This window comes from Augochlora pura, chromosome 9 (assembly GCF_028453695.1).
Source record: "Augochlora pura isolate Apur16 chromosome 9, APUR_v2.2.1, whole genome shotgun sequence".
Lineage (NCBI taxonomy): Eukaryota > Metazoa > Arthropoda > Insecta > Hymenoptera > Halictidae > Augochlora > Augochlora pura.
In genome coordinates this window covers 8,428,172-8,444,492 of record NC_135780.1, presented here as the reverse complement: position 1 = coordinate 8,444,492, position 16,321 = coordinate 8,428,172, and the positions used below count along the sequence as shown (strand labels likewise).

General features: G+C 33.5%; 4 protein-coding genes across 12 annotated transcripts; 1 reads left to right on the top strand and 3 right to left on the bottom strand.

The window, feature by feature from the left end:
- The first annotated feature begins 205 nt into the window (after window positions 1–205).
- On the top strand, window positions 206–6,546 carry LOC144474874 (solute carrier family 2, facilitated glucose transporter member 3). Of its 6 annotated transcripts, none has more exons than XR_013494793.1 (10): window positions 206–357; window positions 793–848; window positions 2,933–3,006; window positions 3,482–3,589; window positions 3,733–4,006; window positions 4,072–4,365; window positions 4,436–4,842; window positions 4,910–5,181; window positions 5,258–5,515; window positions 6,412–6,546. XR_013494793.1 is itself a non-coding variant. In XM_078190230.1 (9 exons), exons 2-9 carry the CDS (start codon window positions 833–835, stop codon window positions 5,355–5,357), a joined length of 1,545 nt encoding a protein of 514 aa, XP_078046356.1. In that variant the 5' UTR covers window positions 206–357; window positions 793–832; the 3' UTR covers window positions 5,358–5,586. The 6 variants fall into 6 exon arrangements, 4 of the variants coding, with proteins under 4 accessions (XP_078046356.1, XP_078046358.1, XP_078046357.1 ...); XR_013494792.1 differs by lacking the exon at window positions 6,412–6,546 and adding an exon at window positions 5,612–6,177; XM_078190230.1 differs by lacking the exon at window positions 6,412–6,546 and having other exon boundaries at window positions 5,258–5,586.
- On the bottom strand, window positions 6,321–8,618 carry LOC144474875 (solute carrier family 25 member 35). Of its 3 annotated transcripts, none has more exons than XM_078190236.1 (6): window positions 8,335–8,618; window positions 8,004–8,194; window positions 7,288–7,669; window positions 6,903–7,121; window positions 6,722–6,836; window positions 6,321–6,630 (listed from the first exon to the last, which is right to left on the bottom strand). In XM_078190236.1, exons 2-6 carry the CDS (start codon window positions 8,036–8,038, stop codon window positions 6,422–6,424), a joined length of 960 nt encoding a protein of 319 aa, XP_078046362.1. In that variant the 5' UTR covers window positions 8,039–8,194; window positions 8,335–8,618; the 3' UTR covers window positions 6,321–6,421. The 3 variants fall into 3 exon arrangements, with proteins under 3 accessions (XP_078046362.1, XP_078046363.1, XP_078046361.1); XM_078190237.1 differs by having other exon boundaries at window positions 8,004–8,187; XM_078190235.1 differs by lacking the exon at window positions 8,335–8,618 and having other exon boundaries at window positions 8,004–8,315.
- Window positions 8,619–8,751: 133 nt separating this feature from the next.
- Gas41 (YEATS domain-containing protein 4 Gas41) lies at window positions 8,752–9,928 on the bottom strand. The gene is made up of 4 exons (XM_078190238.1): window positions 9,760–9,928; window positions 9,333–9,614; window positions 9,084–9,264; window positions 8,752–9,013 (listed from the first exon to the last, which is right to left on the bottom strand). Exons 1-4 carry the CDS (start codon window positions 9,808–9,810, stop codon window positions 8,841–8,843), a joined length of 687 nt encoding a protein of 228 aa, XP_078046364.1. The 5' UTR covers window positions 9,811–9,928; the 3' UTR covers window positions 8,752–8,840.
- A 134-nt stretch (window positions 9,929–10,062) lies between these two features.
- Pfrx (6-phosphofructo-2-kinase/fructose-2,6-biphosphatase) lies at window positions 10,063–16,321 on the bottom strand. Of its 2 annotated transcripts, XM_078190416.1 has the most exons (8): window positions 15,512–16,321; window positions 13,569–13,996; window positions 13,075–13,446; window positions 12,902–13,003; window positions 12,596–12,830; window positions 12,145–12,272; window positions 11,544–11,627; window positions 10,063–10,978 (listed from the first exon to the last, which is right to left on the bottom strand). In XM_078190416.1, exons 1-7 carry the CDS (start codon window positions 15,588–15,590, stop codon window positions 11,568–11,570), a joined length of 1,404 nt encoding a protein of 467 aa, XP_078046542.1. In that variant the 5' UTR covers window positions 15,591–16,321; the 3' UTR covers window positions 10,063–10,978; window positions 11,544–11,567. The 2 variants fall into 2 exon arrangements, with proteins under 2 accessions (XP_078046542.1, XP_078046543.1); XM_078190417.1 differs by lacking the exon at window positions 11,544–11,627 and having other exon boundaries at window positions 15,512–16,317.

Below are 16,321 nucleotides of genomic sequence, written 5' to 3'. Positions count from 1 at the left end.
GCAGCTTTGTGTAAAGTTTATCTGTTTCGCGAGAACCTCGTGCGACAGTCAAGGTTAGAATTAATTCATTCAAACGAATGAGATATGCGCATTGCCGATTCTTTTTACTTGGAGGGGAAATGTCTGGAAATGCCGCGCGAATGTGTGATGAGGACTGCGGTCGTAGATGAAGTCAGGGTGGAACGGAACGGAGTGGAACGGAACGGAACGGAGCGAGACGGAGGTAATGACTGTTAAAATGATTCGCGCAGCACTTATACTTCAAGTCAGTTGCACCGAGTCGTCTGTAAGCAGCGTAACGAAGTGGTCAGTGTGGTCATATACTACTGAACTCAACGCATCCAATTCGAGCAAATAGTAAGTATCAGAAACATGCGAACGAATTTCAGAATGTTAATTATTCAATTCATAAGAAAACATACTATTGAATCAACTCGTATTACAAATTTACCGATCAGTAGAACACGTTCAAGATAATCATCGCAAATACAAAGAAAATTTTCCATTACAAAATAAATATCTGTTATACTTCTGGTAGCTAAAATGTCAAGATACAATTTTGTAAGAGCAAATATCTTAAGAACGCGGTTGTGCAATTACCGTAGAAATTATATAGTTACTGTAATTTCAAATTAACATAAATTCCACTTTTATTGATCGATTATTATTTTCAATAATTTCAAAATAGCTCATTGGTGGCAACGAATTCTGATAACGATTGTTCGATTCCAATTTGAGCAAGGCTTTCAACAAATATTTGCCCAAAATGCAATAATTTGTTTATTTTCTTAGATTGACACGTGCGATTGCTTACATCAATAAATGATAGGACATGCACGACTACAAAGGTAAGTAAACAATACATTGTTCTGCATTATTTACGGATATTATATCGAAGAAACTCAGAGACTGTGACCAATTCCGGAAGTGAATCGCGTCTATCACGCTACGCAAAATTCCATTACCCTTCACAAAGACTAATATATGTTTATAATGATCAGGTGCAAATGTTTGAATCTATTTAAATAATTATTAATTAACCTTGGATATCATATTGAACAAATATACCTAACATTTACGATTTCGAATGAAACGATTAATCGTAAGTTAAAGTCATATAAACCTATGCACTCCCGCGCCGCTCTGTTCGAGAGTTAAATATTTCGATTTATCATAATAGTATACAATGCGGTTAACAATTGATTCTCAAAATGTCTAAAATTATAGGCTAACGTTGTATCGTTACTATTTTGAAATGTGTATAGCGACTATTTCTTATCATTTAATTTTAATCCGTGCAGAACTTGTGACTAAATGTAAGATATAGTGTAATGTGTATACAATATACGGTCATGTGTTCATAATTACAATTCATTCATTGATATGTGACTGAAGATTCATTTTCCATCGTATTGGTTTCAAAACTTAGATGCGTTAACTTCCACATTAATAATTAATCAGGCCTTATGAGACGGACATAAAAAGTGACGAGCAATAGAAAACGAAAGATAAAAGATAATTTTAAATCTATTTCTATCTCTTTTCAAATAATGGTTCTTTTTCTTACTGTAAATATTAACAATCTCACGGAAGTATTATGTATCACACTACTGTTAGTGAGTCAAGGTTTTCAGTCTATTCTATTTATGGAAGCTACAGAAGCTGATATATTAATAATCCTATTTGTATCAATATGAAAATCATTTGCGATTTCTTTCGTATAACTCAAAATTGCATTCGCCGAGCTGTTAATACATGTATCAGCGCTTATTTATTACGCCCCGTAAGCTATACAATGTCCTGTTGCATACGTACAGAATTACTCACACACGGATTACCGTAGACGTACTATATTTTAAGAAATAATCGATTCAATTTAATCTATATTCATTCAGTATAAAATTTTACAAGAATGTAAATATCAAGGTAGATACCTAAGAAACTAATAATAATTTCAATCTCACAATCCCTTTTCTATTTTCAATCTTTTTATTTATGATTGTATTTTTGAAGGACAGAAAATTAATATATAAGTATGGGCAAAGACCCAGAAGTGACTCAGATCTACCTTACCCTTGTAGCAGAAATACGTTACGTACAGTAGGTCACGAAAATATTCAGACAATCTTTACAACGAAATACGTAACATTTTGAACATTGTATCAAACAATTTGAACTTTAGTAAGTTATTAGAAAGACTAGTTTACTAATCAATGTATACAATAACTTTTTGAAATATTATGATTGATTCAAATGGCAAAAAAATATTTAATTCCATTTAAACAACATATCGTGCAGATTTCGAAAAATCCTATCCATGCTGAGAATCTCATCAAACTTGTATGATGCAGAGTAATCGTAAAAAAACTACTGTTATTTAAATTGAAGATAGTATGTCTTAATAAGAAAATATAAATATTTTGATCATTACATCAACGGCAGCGACCATTTTTTCCAACCTGTCTTGCGTATATAGCTCACTATAGTGTTCAACACTCATATACATGCCTATATGTATATCTATATGTATATGTATAGATATTCGTAGGTCGTAGTCGTAGTACGCTTGCTTCTATGCAATGCGCTACTTATCATTATCGTTCTGATGGCGTCGTGTCAGCAGCACGTGCTGTATAAAGCATGGCATTAGGTAATGTTTATCGAGAACTTTTTTGCTGTTGTTTACATATAATTCAGTGAAATACATTTAAGAAATTGCACTGGTATCGTGACTTTGGTCGAGTGCGATAGTTTCACTTACGATGAAATGTTGACCTATAAGTATTTGCAACTGAATCCGTACAAAAAGATGTTATTTTGTAGGAGTTTTGTACCAATTTAGATACATATTACACAATATATATGTAGAGAATAGCGACAGTTGTTTCTTTGATAAACATTGAAATTTAATTATTGTTCTTCGTAATTATAGATAGTCATGCAGCTGTACTTACAGACGCTGAACACCAGCGTCAATCCATCCCCGACGATCGAAACGAAAGATCGGTAAGCATGATTATTATTCAATTGTTTGACATTTTCAAGTTTTATAAGGTCTAAGAAATTTCACTGACAATTGAACTATACGTATTTGCACATTCTTTTCACTTTTCCTTTCTTTTTTTTCTATTATATTTTTTAACTATTTTCGATTGAATACATACTACAGTGAAAATATTATTGATACATTATGTATATTGAAATTGATACAAACAATAATGTTAGCTGAAGTTATCTTATCAGACTACGTTCGTATAATGAATACGTTTACATACATTCTTTAGTACACAAATTATGAAACACAAGCCTCTGATCTTAAGGAATGTCAAATCATTTTTTATTCTTTTATATTTGAAAACAAAATTATCTTTCATTTATTTTCGTTATCAGTTAATGTCCGATTTTGGGCATATTATACATTATGGTCTTTCATTTTTTTCATTGTTTTCAAGAAATGCATTTCAACTTGGAATATTCTTAGGATTCGGGGGGCTGGACCATGATATTGGCATTGGCTGGCATTACATGCTGCCTAGGATCTGCGGTACCTACAGGATTTAATATTGGAGTAGTAAACAATGCAGCAGGTGTCAGTATTATTACTATACAATAACTTTAAATACTCATTTCTGTCAGAAAAACTGTTTGTAATTTCTATGATTATTTAATACACAACATTAACAAAGTCTAATAAATTATGTGTATATATATGTATATGTATATATGTTCCAGTTAATAGAACAATTTTGCAATAAAAGTATTAAAGAGAGATACAAGGTGGACATTTCTGAAAAAAGTCTGAAAATAATTTGGTCTACAGTTGTTTCGATTTTTCTTATTGGTGGTGTTACTGGTTCATTCATTGCCAGTTGGTTAGCAGACAGATATGGAAGAAAACCAACTTTATGTGTTGGGAACATATTTGGTATTGTAGGAGCTGTAATGTTTTTTCTAATACATAAATTAAATTCAATCGAACTTCTCCTAGCAGGACGATTAGTTGTTGGTAAGTTTTCAAATGCTGTCTATGACAGTTGTCTGTCAAATATGTTAACAACACAGAGCTTTTAGGTCTTTCTGGAGGTTTTGCTACAAGCATAGTACCAATGTATATGGCAGAAATAGCACCCCTTAGGTTAGGCGGTGCTGTGGGAGTAATATGCCAACTGGGACTTACATGTGGAGTTTTTCTAGGACAAATTGCTGGACTTAAGACTGTCTTAGGAACCACAAACTCTTGGCATTATATGCTGGGAGCCTTTGTTCCATTATGCATGTTTGCTTTAATACTTACATGTACTGTTTTACCTGAAAGTCCAAAGTATTTATTTATAATTAAAGAACAGAAACAAAAGGCTTTAGATGGTTAGTATGTAATTGGTATTCCTGTAGTAATAAACATAACATTGGTATTAACTGACTCAATACATTTCAGAGCTGAGTAGATTACGTAATAGAGATGTAATACTTTTGCAAGTAGAAGTTGCCAAACTACAACAAGAAATAGAAACTAAAACAACAGCCGAACCTTGGACCATAAAACGCATATTAAAGGATCCATGTCTAAAGCTTCCACTGGTTTTAGTTTGTTTATTACAGTTTGGACAACAAATGAGTGGTATAAATGTCGTCTTCTACTATTCAAATTCTATATTTTTGGATGCTGGACTCGGTGAAACTGGGGCGGAACTTGCTACTCTCGGAACCGGTGTGGCTAATATCGCGATGGCTCTTATATCGGTACCGGTGATGTCATCTTTGAACAGGAGAGGTGTTCTGCTCACCAGTACTTATTTATGTCTCGGATGTTTAATAATCCTATGCGTATCTATCTTACTAATTGTAAGTGGAAAAAGCAGTAGAATTTAAGATTATATAAGGACAAAACAATGACTTGGTCTTTCCATAGCATGCAGTAACGTTTATGCCAGCTGTATGTACGATAGCTGTACTGGCTTATGTGATCTTTTATGGAATTGGTCTTGGTCCAATACCATATTTCATTGGATCTGAATTATTTGACGTAGGCCCAAGACCAATAGCAATGGCACTGGGTAGTGTCTTCAACTGGGGTGGAAATTTCATAGTAGGAATGATGTTCCCAACAGTTGAAACCATTATAGGGCCATACACTTTTCTAATATTTGCTGTATTTCTTATATTCTTGGGACAAATTATTAGGTAACTAATCAAGTATTAAATACTAATTTACTTCTGAAAAAATGATATGTACCTAATGTGATGTAAACTTTATTAGGATATATTTACCTGAAACAAGGGGAAGGTGCACAATGGATGTTGCAGCATCCATAAATCAAGGCTTTAACTCTAGACCAAATTCTAGGCGTGTATTTTAAATTAAGCAAAATTGGAATACGGAGAATTTTTTCTATCACACTTTTTTGTATACATTTATACATATGGAGTGTATGAGAACAGCTAAACTATAAATGAGTTTTATACATTATTCAATTCATCAAATGAGTGAATACGTGAACTTTAAAATTGTAAATAGGTAAGTTTAGATCAGTATGTAAATGTATATGTAAATTTATATATAAATATAAAAACAAACATTTTAAATTATCACTATAAATTGAAAATCTTGCAGATTTGATTATTTAAATGATAAATCATTACTATTGGATTATGAAACTCATCACTTCATGTATAAAAGAACAAATTTATTTTATTTCGTTTCATAATATGTTCTTATATTCATATGATATTTAATACGTAACTTTTACTTCCACTTATCTGCAACAACTATATACCACGTACAGTTATTTAATCATGTGTAATGTTTTTATGGATATACCGTTGTCATCTATTTTATTCACATGATATTGTATTGCAAAGGGGCTGCTTAAATCTGTTTTTGCAATGTGCGTACATGGATGATTGTGGAAAAAAGTAAAACTTAATTCAGAGTCTTTACAGCGTCAATTGAAGTAATAATAAACCGCTCAAGCTGGTAGCCAATGTACCAACAATTGATTTTGATTAACAGTTAGAGTATTTTTCTGATAAGTACCCTTATTAATATTATGCGAATCCCCAACGTGTGCAAATGTAAGGTCAGCTAAAAACATTAATTATAACAAAATTGGGACTTGAAAAAAGAACCAAGGAAACAAAATGTTTTAAATTTTTTAGGAAAATCTGATAATATTGTGTGTTACTATGACTAGTGTCATTTACTTTATCAGTATCATGAGGATTGAGATTATAAAGTCAACGTATACTTAGGAATGCAATGAAAGTTGGTACATATTCTATAAATCCAGCGAAAAGTGGTAGAAAGAGAAATTATCGCCAAATTATGACAAATTTAACACCCTTTATTACACTTCTTCATTACATCCCTGCTTGTATATGTATTTATATTACAATAGTCAATTTTTATTGCAGATTTAATCAATCAAGCTTTAGCTGCATTAATCCTAAGTGTATTATACAATTGATCTAGCTTTTCGTAAAATACCAAACAGAGTACAGTATGGGGTGCTATTCTCATCCATGTCGGGAAAAGTCCTTTGTATAAACCAGTTACTCCCTCTGTTCGAAATATCTTAATAAATGCGTCCAGAAGACCGTTATACAATGCACCTTTACCCCCTGGTTCGACTCCTATACAGTCAATGTAACCAGTATAACCGTGCTATTCAATCCTATTATAAAAACTATTTCATATCATTAAAATAAATAAGTAGAAACTTACGTTGATTGTATAACCTTGTCGCTAAGACATCGAATGGTTGTATAGTAAGTGCAACGCAGCTACCACCAATCAAAGATGCTGCAAACGTTAATAATATCGGTTGATCTGTGAGTACCTGCAGAAAACAAACAACATTCTAATACGTGTTGCATTCTCTTTTTACACTGTTCAAGATACTCGCTTGCATTGAACGTAGCCAATCTGCAGCCAGACCAAAAGCAGTTAATTGTGTTGCAGAGCCTACGAAAAGGCGTGGTATGTTAGCATACCAACCATGGTATAACGCAGCAATCCCACCTTTCTTCCATAAAGATTTAAAAGTACACCATGTACCTGCATGGTTATGCTGATAACCAACAGCTATAGTTTGTGCAGATTGTGACTGTAATTGCGTTTTCAGCTGTAACAATGAAATCAATTTAGCTTATATATTAAATACCCAGTTTCATCAGCATATCAATGTACTCTATGAATTAGACATAAGTTTATTCATGACATTTATGTATTATTTACAAGATTCAATTGTGACCATAGTAATGAAAATAGAAAGTAAAATATTCATTTACCATATAGAAAGGGCTGCCAAGAACTGCACCTATACTTCCAGACATTCCAGTTACTATTACAGTGCTAAACACAGCAGTATTTCCTTTCTTATTAGTAATAAATTCATGATCTTTTGCCCAGTTGTAGACACCTAACCGTATCCCATTGAGCACCACTTGAAAATAAAGTGCTGGTACAATGCCTGCTTGCAAAGCAAGTACACCTTCATGTTTTGCTATTAGGTAGGCTGCGTGTAAAGTGTTTTTATATATTTTCTTGTATGAGTGGCGTGCTTCTAATTCCCCCTGTAACTGTAGGCGTACTTTTACGACATCAATTGGGTTGGTAAAGAGTCCTGCACCCACTGCTGCTAGGCCACCAATTGCAAACTCAATACCCAAACTAATAAAATGGACAAATAAATAAAAATTAATTTTAAGTCTTTCACATTAAGAGCTGCGTACTTGAAAGACTTTCAAACTTGATTCAATTTTTTGAACTGTTCAAGACAAATCTGTCATTGATGATTCAATGAAATGGGAATAATACATATTGAATATGTACTTGAAACTAGGTACTAATTCGAATATGTGTCAGCCGGCCGGATATGATCATATCTATTATTGCATAACTTTTCAACACGCCAGTATGATCATATGCTTATTTCAAAAAATATTTGACATGAACCGGTATTATCGATTTTATATACACGGAAGATCAAAATAAAAGCGCTTACGGTTTAGTGGAGATTGAGCTAGGCTCTGCGCTCATTTCCCGTATAGAAAAATAAGACTGTTAAATGCGAATTATCGAAAACTAATTTATATCGAGTCACTTGACCGAGCCTAGTGGTACAAACAGCGTTTCTATTTCCAACATTACTGATCTTCTTACTACCAAGTTCCACAAATTTACATCATCTGCAATCTACTATGGATTAGTTTTTCAAATAGAGCACCGTTTGACAGTTCAAGGTCATGATTAAATATCGATAACTTTTATTAATATTCAAGGACAATATATCAACAGCGACAGTAATATGTATAAATACGCGCGAAGTAACTTACGACAAAACGAATCACTGGTCAGAAGAGTTTATTGCAGTTTATTGTACACAAGTTTAACTATAGTTTTCGGCAACCATTTTCGAGTTTATATTGCGCATGCCTCTAATATTGTAGTATCACGTATTTGTAGATACATATGTGTGGTGCATATGTATATATTTTCATTGATGTATTGTATATAATTACATCACGAATAAAATTCGTTAATACTCTAAATAAAATATTTCCGTACAATTTAATTTATAAAACATTTTGATTTAATTTTAAAATTGACAGATTTCACCAATATTACTATAAATATAATCATTTTGTAATTTTCTAATTTAATGTTAAGTTTTATCAATAAAATCTTATAATATTTATTACGGATTTAATCAATTTATTAGCATGTAATCAAATTTTGTATTAATGGAAAGGTACAATATCAGTCAGTAACTTTATTAAATTTCTAATTATCACTGTAATAGGATTATGTACATCTTATTTCACATGGTTTAATAGTTTATTTATGTGACAGATAAACCTCCACCAGCCTTTGAAATCTTAGAAATTTCTTCCTTAAATTTTGCAATTGTCTCCTTTGCCAATGTTAATTTTTCTTTGAGATCTATCACTTCCAATCTTATTTTGTTTCTTGCCTCCATTATTGCTTTTATCATGGATTCCCTTTTAGCTTCAACTGAATATGTAAGCAATTACTTTCATATTCAGACACATACAATAAATAAATCGTTCCCGTGCATACTTACAATCCGTGTTATGACGCCAAACACCTAAAGTTATGGGTTTGCTCGAATTCAATAAATGCTGCATAAATGCTGTTGGATCTTGAAACACTATTTCTTCATAAAATTCAGAAACCAAGCTCTTTTTGCCCAATTGTATTTCAGGTGTTGTTTGAAACAGCTTTAATATATGGTATATAGTCACCTATCATGTTTATAATAATTAGCATAAGTTTCTAATCAATACCCTCATATGATTAAAAATATACTCACAGGACGTTCGTTTGGGTCATGAAAATATATTTTAATCACTATTTCAAATTCTCCCCAACCTGTTTCAGTAAGTTCATACGGTGGTTTTGTCATGATCCGATTTGGATTGTTATAGCTCTCGTGCAATTTAAAATGCACCTTTTTAACATACGTTGACATATCTTCATTGTGATATGGTTTTATGTAAACGGTCCACTGATGGGTATGTCCATCTTCTTCTCTTTTTTTACCAAAATAACGAGCTACGTTACCATACACTATGGGTTTCACTATCGTGACACCCTAGAAAGATGTTGATTGTAATTTTAACATAATTTAGATTTCACACACTTAAACATTAAAATATGTTTATGTTTTGATAGCTTGTAGGTTAGAATGATATGGAAAAAATGTGCGTACAAAGCGACGTTTTTTGAAACATATTCACCTTCACTCTACCGCCAGAATCAGGACCAAATTCATTCGTTGTAGCCATCATTTTGATTGATTACATTTTTCATTGTGTGTATTTCATAGAGAAACTTGACAACAAAACATAAACACTGACATCGAGTTGTTGACAATTAGAAACCATCTAATACATTACATAACCTAATTGTATTGACATCTCTACTTCAGCGACCTCTAACATAACACGTGATTACGAAAACTTTGCACGTCTTAAATTTGAAAAAAATTGTGGAGTCATTTTTGTTCGGGTTTTGTTTGGCACACAAATAAAAATACAGAATATTACTTTTAAGTAAATTTATTTGCTTCTGTCTTGAAGGGCATTAAAAAAATATGTACATTTCTCTTGAAATAAATTATACTTGTCTAGCATCTTTTACGCAACTCGATCATCTGAGCGGTCTGAGCAAATATACATACATAATTGAAACTTATCCCATCGTACCGACAACTACGATTATTACGTAAGTTGACAAAACTTTTTAGTTAGGGTATGATTCTTGCTCAGGAGAATAGCTTTTGTAATAGATTAACGTCTCACAATTGCTTTCTAATCGGTATACCTCATTGAATTGACAATCATAGTATCCAAAAAGAAAAAAAAAGAAAACACGCTTCTATGAAATCATGAAACATCGTCATAAAATCACTACGTATTTTCAGAAACAACTGTATGGATCAATTCGTTGTTTTCGATAACAACAATTAGATTACAAAGAACGGGGTCAAATATCGCTGAAACTAATGACGACATTCCGCACGATCTTTTTATATGTAAGCTAGAGTTCCGCGATACTTTTCCATAATTAATTGATCAAATATTTCTGTTTTTTTTCAGAAATAACTTGAAAGTACAAAATAAAGCGCTCGCGCGCACAACACCGCTAGCATACGTTCTATATTACAAGAGAAAAAAGAAAAACAAGGGTATCTTTCGGTCGCATGATTGGTACAAGATTTTTCGTCGATCGGTGTTACATATATTTCGTCTCTAAATTGTTCGGTGTGGAAAGTAAACCGGATGCACGTTGCAATACGTCGAACGTGCAATGACAGCCAGCTGCCAAACGAATACGTCTTCAGCACCTCGGAACGATCGCAAGGATAAGCTCTGTCTGTGTGCTATAACGTCGTCGTTATCACGTGTGAAGCAACATTCCTTTCCCTCGGAATCGTTCCTCTAGATATCCTGGAATCTGAAAATAGTTTCATATGGACCGATTATACGATATTCGCATGATGGTCCATAAATGTACACATAAGTGCATAAGACGCAGCTACTATTGTCTGTTCAACTTAACGTTCGAATAACAACAAAATTACTTCCTTAACATTTTATACACATCGATATAAAATGGTATCCTATAATATAAACGATGGAAATTTTCAAAATAATTACGGTCTTTTTACTTGGTGGATATCTTTTACACCCAATTATCCATTGCCTTGAAAGCATTCAGTAAGTGTACAACATGTATTTATCCTCACAAGAATAATTAAAATAGACCAATAGGTAAATCATACGATCGACCACGCCACCAGCGTAGTTGTGTTTTACTTCTCTCTTAAGTTGAACAGCCAATACACACGAATATTACTTTGAATACTTGATTGAAAAAAAGTTCTGAAGCCACCTTGTACCGTCGATAAAGAACGGTCGAATCGCAACAGAGTACAAGGATAATTTTTTCTACAATGATTGAACATTCACAGATACTTATTCGCTACGATGATTTACATTCACAATAAAGAAATATTTACCGCAATGGGTACACGTGAGATTTGCTACAGTAAATTGCGACGATGTCCTTTAACCACGGATGCGTACAGTCTTGAATGTTTTAACTTGGAACATATGAATGCCCACCCACCATCTTTACACATTTACACGGGGATCGTAATAAATATAATCGTTATTATAGTACAATATTGTAAATAGGTTTATGCTACGACGTCTCACATTGTATCTATACTATCTAGACACGGGGAAATTGCATGCAGTGCAGCTTCTTTTGTTTTTTGATTTGCAACCTTAAATTCGGAAAAAGAAATAAAAAAAGAAAAGAAAAAGGAAATGAGTAAGTGAAGTATGTTAAGGTACATCAAGTATAATATTAGACACAAGGAAATGACCCCAATCCAGTCTAACAGTCAGGCATTCTGGGAACATTAAAACAAGAAACATAAGGGCTTGTTATAGTTTATTCATGAGGTTCATAACGAACAGAGACACACGTCTCCTTTCGTTTCCTTACTTTTTCCAAACTAGGTCAACAAATTATGCGTAGGATGTACTACGTATGAGTCAGGAGGAAGGAGAATATAAGAACGATTACTATGATTCAAAACTAATCGTTTCTACCTTTGGTTTCGGCCGATGCGTGTCCACTGCGTCTATGGGTAATCGAATATGTTCCACCTTACAACCGTAAGCAACAGGTGTTAATTTTATGATAGTGTGTAGCGGTACTTGTAAATATGGCAGCTCATCTGTAATAGAAACAAATTACGATTAAGTAAGATAAATAAGAATAACAATGTTAGATATAGAGAACTATACATATATAAAACTTTAATGTTATCTAAACATGCGGTCAAATGTATCTATTTTTTTATTCCATTTCTATATATTGAAGGTCACAGTTACATAATTCTGTTCGATATTTCCCTTGCACCCTCTCTACAACACATTTCAGATCACGCGTATTGTACTTTATAGATCGTTTGATGTCCCTCTCCCTTTCTCCTTTCCTCTTTTCCTCTTTCTTATAAACAAACTAAATTGAAACAAGCGAATACAAACAATCGCTCACCCGAGCTTTTATCCAAGAAGTAAGCGAGCAGACACCGCAAAACTGCTTGGTGACTAACCACCAGAACATTACCCTGTCGCTCTAACTCCATTATCACTGGCTCTAGCCTTGCTACCAGATCTTCATAGCTTTCTCCTCTTGGGTAGCGATACGAGAATTTGTTCTGATCTCTAGCAGCAAAGTCAGTCGGATATTTTCCCGCAATTTCCTCGTAAGTCATTTCCTCACAGATACCCTGTAGATAATTTTCCTTTATACGCTTCATATAACCCAAAAGTGTAAATTTTATAAGATATGTCAGCTCACCGCATCAATTTCATTAAGTGCTTTCCACCTTTCTTGAGGCACGTCCACGTCGTTTGCAGTCTGTATAGTTCTCTTTAACCAGCTTGTCCATACTCGCAATCCCTTGAATTAGTATGATTTCAATAGCTATAGTTTCTCATAAAAATATAATCATCTTTCTTGTTCTTCTTTACCTGTATATCCTGACTAGTGATGAAGGCAGCCAAAGCCTTGGCATATTCCCAACCCCTTTCACTGAGCTCTGAATCTCCACCTATCTTACCTTCAAGATTCATCTTGCTTTCACCATGCCTGGTTAAGTAGATCGTACGTGGTACTATGTGAATGTTCATGAGGTAATAAACTATTCTACTTTGTATATGACCCTCATGTTTGTGGACCAACACCTTCTCGCCAGTATTATAAATCTTCATGAAGGATAGATCACTCTCATGATTTTCATCCAATGGTTGGTACTTTTCTTGATAGTGCTCGATCCTTAGCATAAAGTCAGCTAGCACTTCTTCTTTGTTCATGTTTGCATAGTCAGGACTGCTTACTTTTACCTAAGCAAACAGAAAATTAATGTTTTCATGCTCTCTGTACAACCTTACAAATTTCATACAAGACTCAAGGAAACTTCCAAAGTTTATTATGCTCTGAAAAGCATTCAAGGAAAGATGCATACCTCCATAATATTCTGTTCAACAATTTCTGGATCATTACACACAGATTCGACAAAGAACAATTTGAAGCCCATCTTCTCAACAACGATATCATGAATCAATTGACGTCTTTCGATAGTAGAATTAGTGGCATCAAAGACAGCCACCTCGCCGTCCCCGCTCTCTAACCATTGACAGACATCTTTGAGGGCATCCATTGCGCATTGGGTTCGTATTGCCATCGCTTTTATGTTGTCAGGACGAAAAAATTCATGGCATTGATAAGCAGTGGTTGCATGCCGCCTATACTCTCCGAGGTTAAACACCTTCGTGCTAATACCAATCCAGTTCAAATATCTGCATAATTTTTTTGATATGTAAGTTTTGCCACGAGCTGGCAGACCCACCATAGCAATGACATGAGGTTTGTTCACAAAATTTGCTCGTTCACCTATAATCAACATTAAATTTTTTTTAAACAATGCTAGTATTATGCCTTGTGCAAAATATGTTATTATTTTACTTTAAACCATACTTTTCATTGACCCCCAATATGAATTACTATCAAAAGTTGAACCAAAAATGGAAATGAACTATTGATTTTGATAAAATAAATTGTTAGTTTTTAGTCGTTTATTAACTAATTAATAAACGTAAAATAAATGTAACCTATAGAACACAGAATTCTTTTTCAAGTGAACAAATCGAACTTTAACAAGAAATCTGATTACTCTTGTGTTAAAGATATCTTACTCAAATCTGCAAGATTTATGAAAGTTTAGAACGCCACAACTGCCCAGAGAAATTTACACAATTCCCAGGTAGTGCTATTAATAACCAATTGACTATTTTCACCAACTCAGAAGTTGAGAGTAAGTAATCAAATCAGAATTTTACAAGGTTCGTAAAAAATGAAAGACTCAAATGGATTAAAATTCGTGTATTCGTCAATACATCCTGATAAAATCAACATTTTGTTGTATAGCGATGACGTACTTGATGATGACTGCGATAATTTTTAAACTAGACTATTTTTGTTATCTGTTGCTATTTGCTAAATAATCCATTGATACTGGATATCGAAAACACATAAACGCCGCGTAGCCGCTTATAATCGTGGTTGTACAATCTAACGAGATTAATTTTATCGGTTGTCGATTATTTTTATAAATCAAGCAGAGATCAAGGTACAACAATTATATACATATGTATATACAATTACTTTTAAAATAACATGAACAGTGTACGTATTATATCAAATTATACATACATATACATAATTTATTATCTCTGATATAAAAAATCAAACTAACTAAATAAAAAACTAACCACTCTCGAAATTCTCGTTTGATAACAGTATCATTATCTATCGATCGTATCGACAGAAAAACATCGATTCAAGGGATCAATCGTTCACGAACAAGGCCATAAATAAAAGACAGATTTTATGGTACTGGCTATACGTGACTTGTTCATACCAGTTCTAGTTAATTTAACATTATCACAAAATTCAAGCATTTAATAGAAGCATAATTGTATATGTATAGTATGCATATGCATTCGCAACCACATCACATCCATGTCATACATATGCATATATGCGGTACAGTACAACGCATCTTTTCAGGTTATGTTCCTGGAGCACGAAAAGGTGTGAATATGTATTGTGATCAAAGTGTAGAGACAGTGATTTTTTATGGATCAAAATTTCTTATTTCCGCCTGGTTTGAAGAGAAAATATAAGGCATAAAATGGAGCACTTAATGACTAGTATTGATAATATGATTAGTGCAATATTGTCGAGGGTAGTACATCAGTAGTTTTAGAGAAAAGACAATAATACAAATGAAACCTTCTCGTTCCTGTTATCGAATCTCTGTTTTGAAAAATCGATTCGCTAATAGACCAGTGAAGATATACCTATTTTTTATACTATTTTAGAAAAATAATACGTTCTTAATCTTACCTCGAATGGGAAAGGGTTTCGTTTGAATGGTGTCGGAGGTCGGTGGTGTATAATGCATTTCTATCTTCGGATCGGTCATTCTACGAGACGTACGCGTAGATGTTTCCTCGCCCTTTTCCTCGAATTGAATAGATTAGAACGTTTGGTTTATTACACCGTTTACGAAGAAGACGAACACTCGATGATCTTCAATCTTGCCAGTTTAGTGTGCACTACGTAATTACGTATGTGTCTGTTTACTAATCGTATATGATAACTCGTCACGATAATTTCACTGCCACTATAGTTCCATTTTATCGTTGGTACATTTTACAAAACGTCATCGTGTTGATTCGACATTACTATAAGTATAGTAATGGTAAAAAGAAATAAAAATATTACTGATTCGTAACCTGTTCGAACAGTAAACTTTCACACAGAAGCGTAAGACTAAGTACAATGTATGTGGTGTAACGAGCGCCGGAAAAGTCCGAAGTTTAGTGTATGTATGTGCCACACTATGTACATATGCAGGTCTCGAGTCCTGAACCGATTATTATTACGTATGGGACAAGCAGCGAGGAAATCTTTCGCCAGTAACTCTCATTGGGTGGCTTCTTTTTGCATTTCGATAAATTTCTTAAACAATGGTCGATCTTCGTAAAATATGTATCAAGTTATTTGTCCTCAAAGCTTATACGATTGTAGTATAAAATTAACAAATCTCGCCGACATTTCGAAAACTTAATCGTCAATTCGAGCAGAAACTTTTAGCGAACACCACTGTTGTCGCGTGAGATACCTCTGACCAGTCCCGTAGCCTCGAAGACG

Bases quoted from the DNA above. Each gene is read 5' to 3' on its own strand.
- LOC144474875 (XM_078190236.1), bottom strand. From the start codon at position 8,038: ATGAGCGCAGAGCCTAGCTCAATCTCCACTAAACC. The intron at 7,670-8,003 runs GTAAGCGCTTTT...CCATTTTATTAG, and splicing joins AGCTCAATCTCCACTAAACC to TTTGGGTATTGAGTTTGCAA. The intron at 7,122-7,287 runs GTAAATGAATAT...TCATTGTTACAG, and splicing joins TTGGCAGCCCTTTCTATATG to CTGAAAACGCAATTACAGTC.
- Gas41 (XM_078190238.1), bottom strand. From the start codon at position 9,810: ATGATGGCTACAACGAATGAATTTGGTCCTGATTCTGGCGGTAGAGTG. The intron at 9,615-9,759 runs GTGAATATGTTT...ACATCTTTCTAG, and splicing joins ATTCTGGCGGTAGAGTGAAG to GGTGTCACGATAGTGAAACC. The intron at 9,265-9,332 runs GTGAGTATATTT...TAAACATGATAG, and splicing joins ATGACCCAAACGAACGTCCT to GTGACTATATACCATATATT.
- LOC144474874 (XM_078190230.1), top strand. The intron at 3,007-3,481 runs GTAAGCATGATT...GAATATTCTTAG, and splicing joins ACGATCGAAACGAAAGATCG to GATTCGGGGGGCTGGACCAT. The intron at 3,590-3,732 runs GTCAGTATTATT...TATATGTTCCAG, and splicing joins TAGTAAACAATGCAGCAGGT to TTAATAGAACAATTTTGCAA.
- Pfrx (XM_078190416.1), bottom strand. From the start codon at position 15,590: ATGACCGATCCGAAGATAGAAATGCATTATACACCACCGACCTCCGAC. The intron at 12,831-12,901 runs GTGAGCTGACAT...AATTATCTACAG, and splicing joins CACTTAATGAAATTGATGCG to GGTATCTGTGAGGAAATGAC. The intron at 12,273-12,595 runs GTGAGCGATTGT...TTTCTATTACAG, and splicing joins CTTCTTGGATAAAAGCTCGG to ATGAGCTGCCATATTTACAA.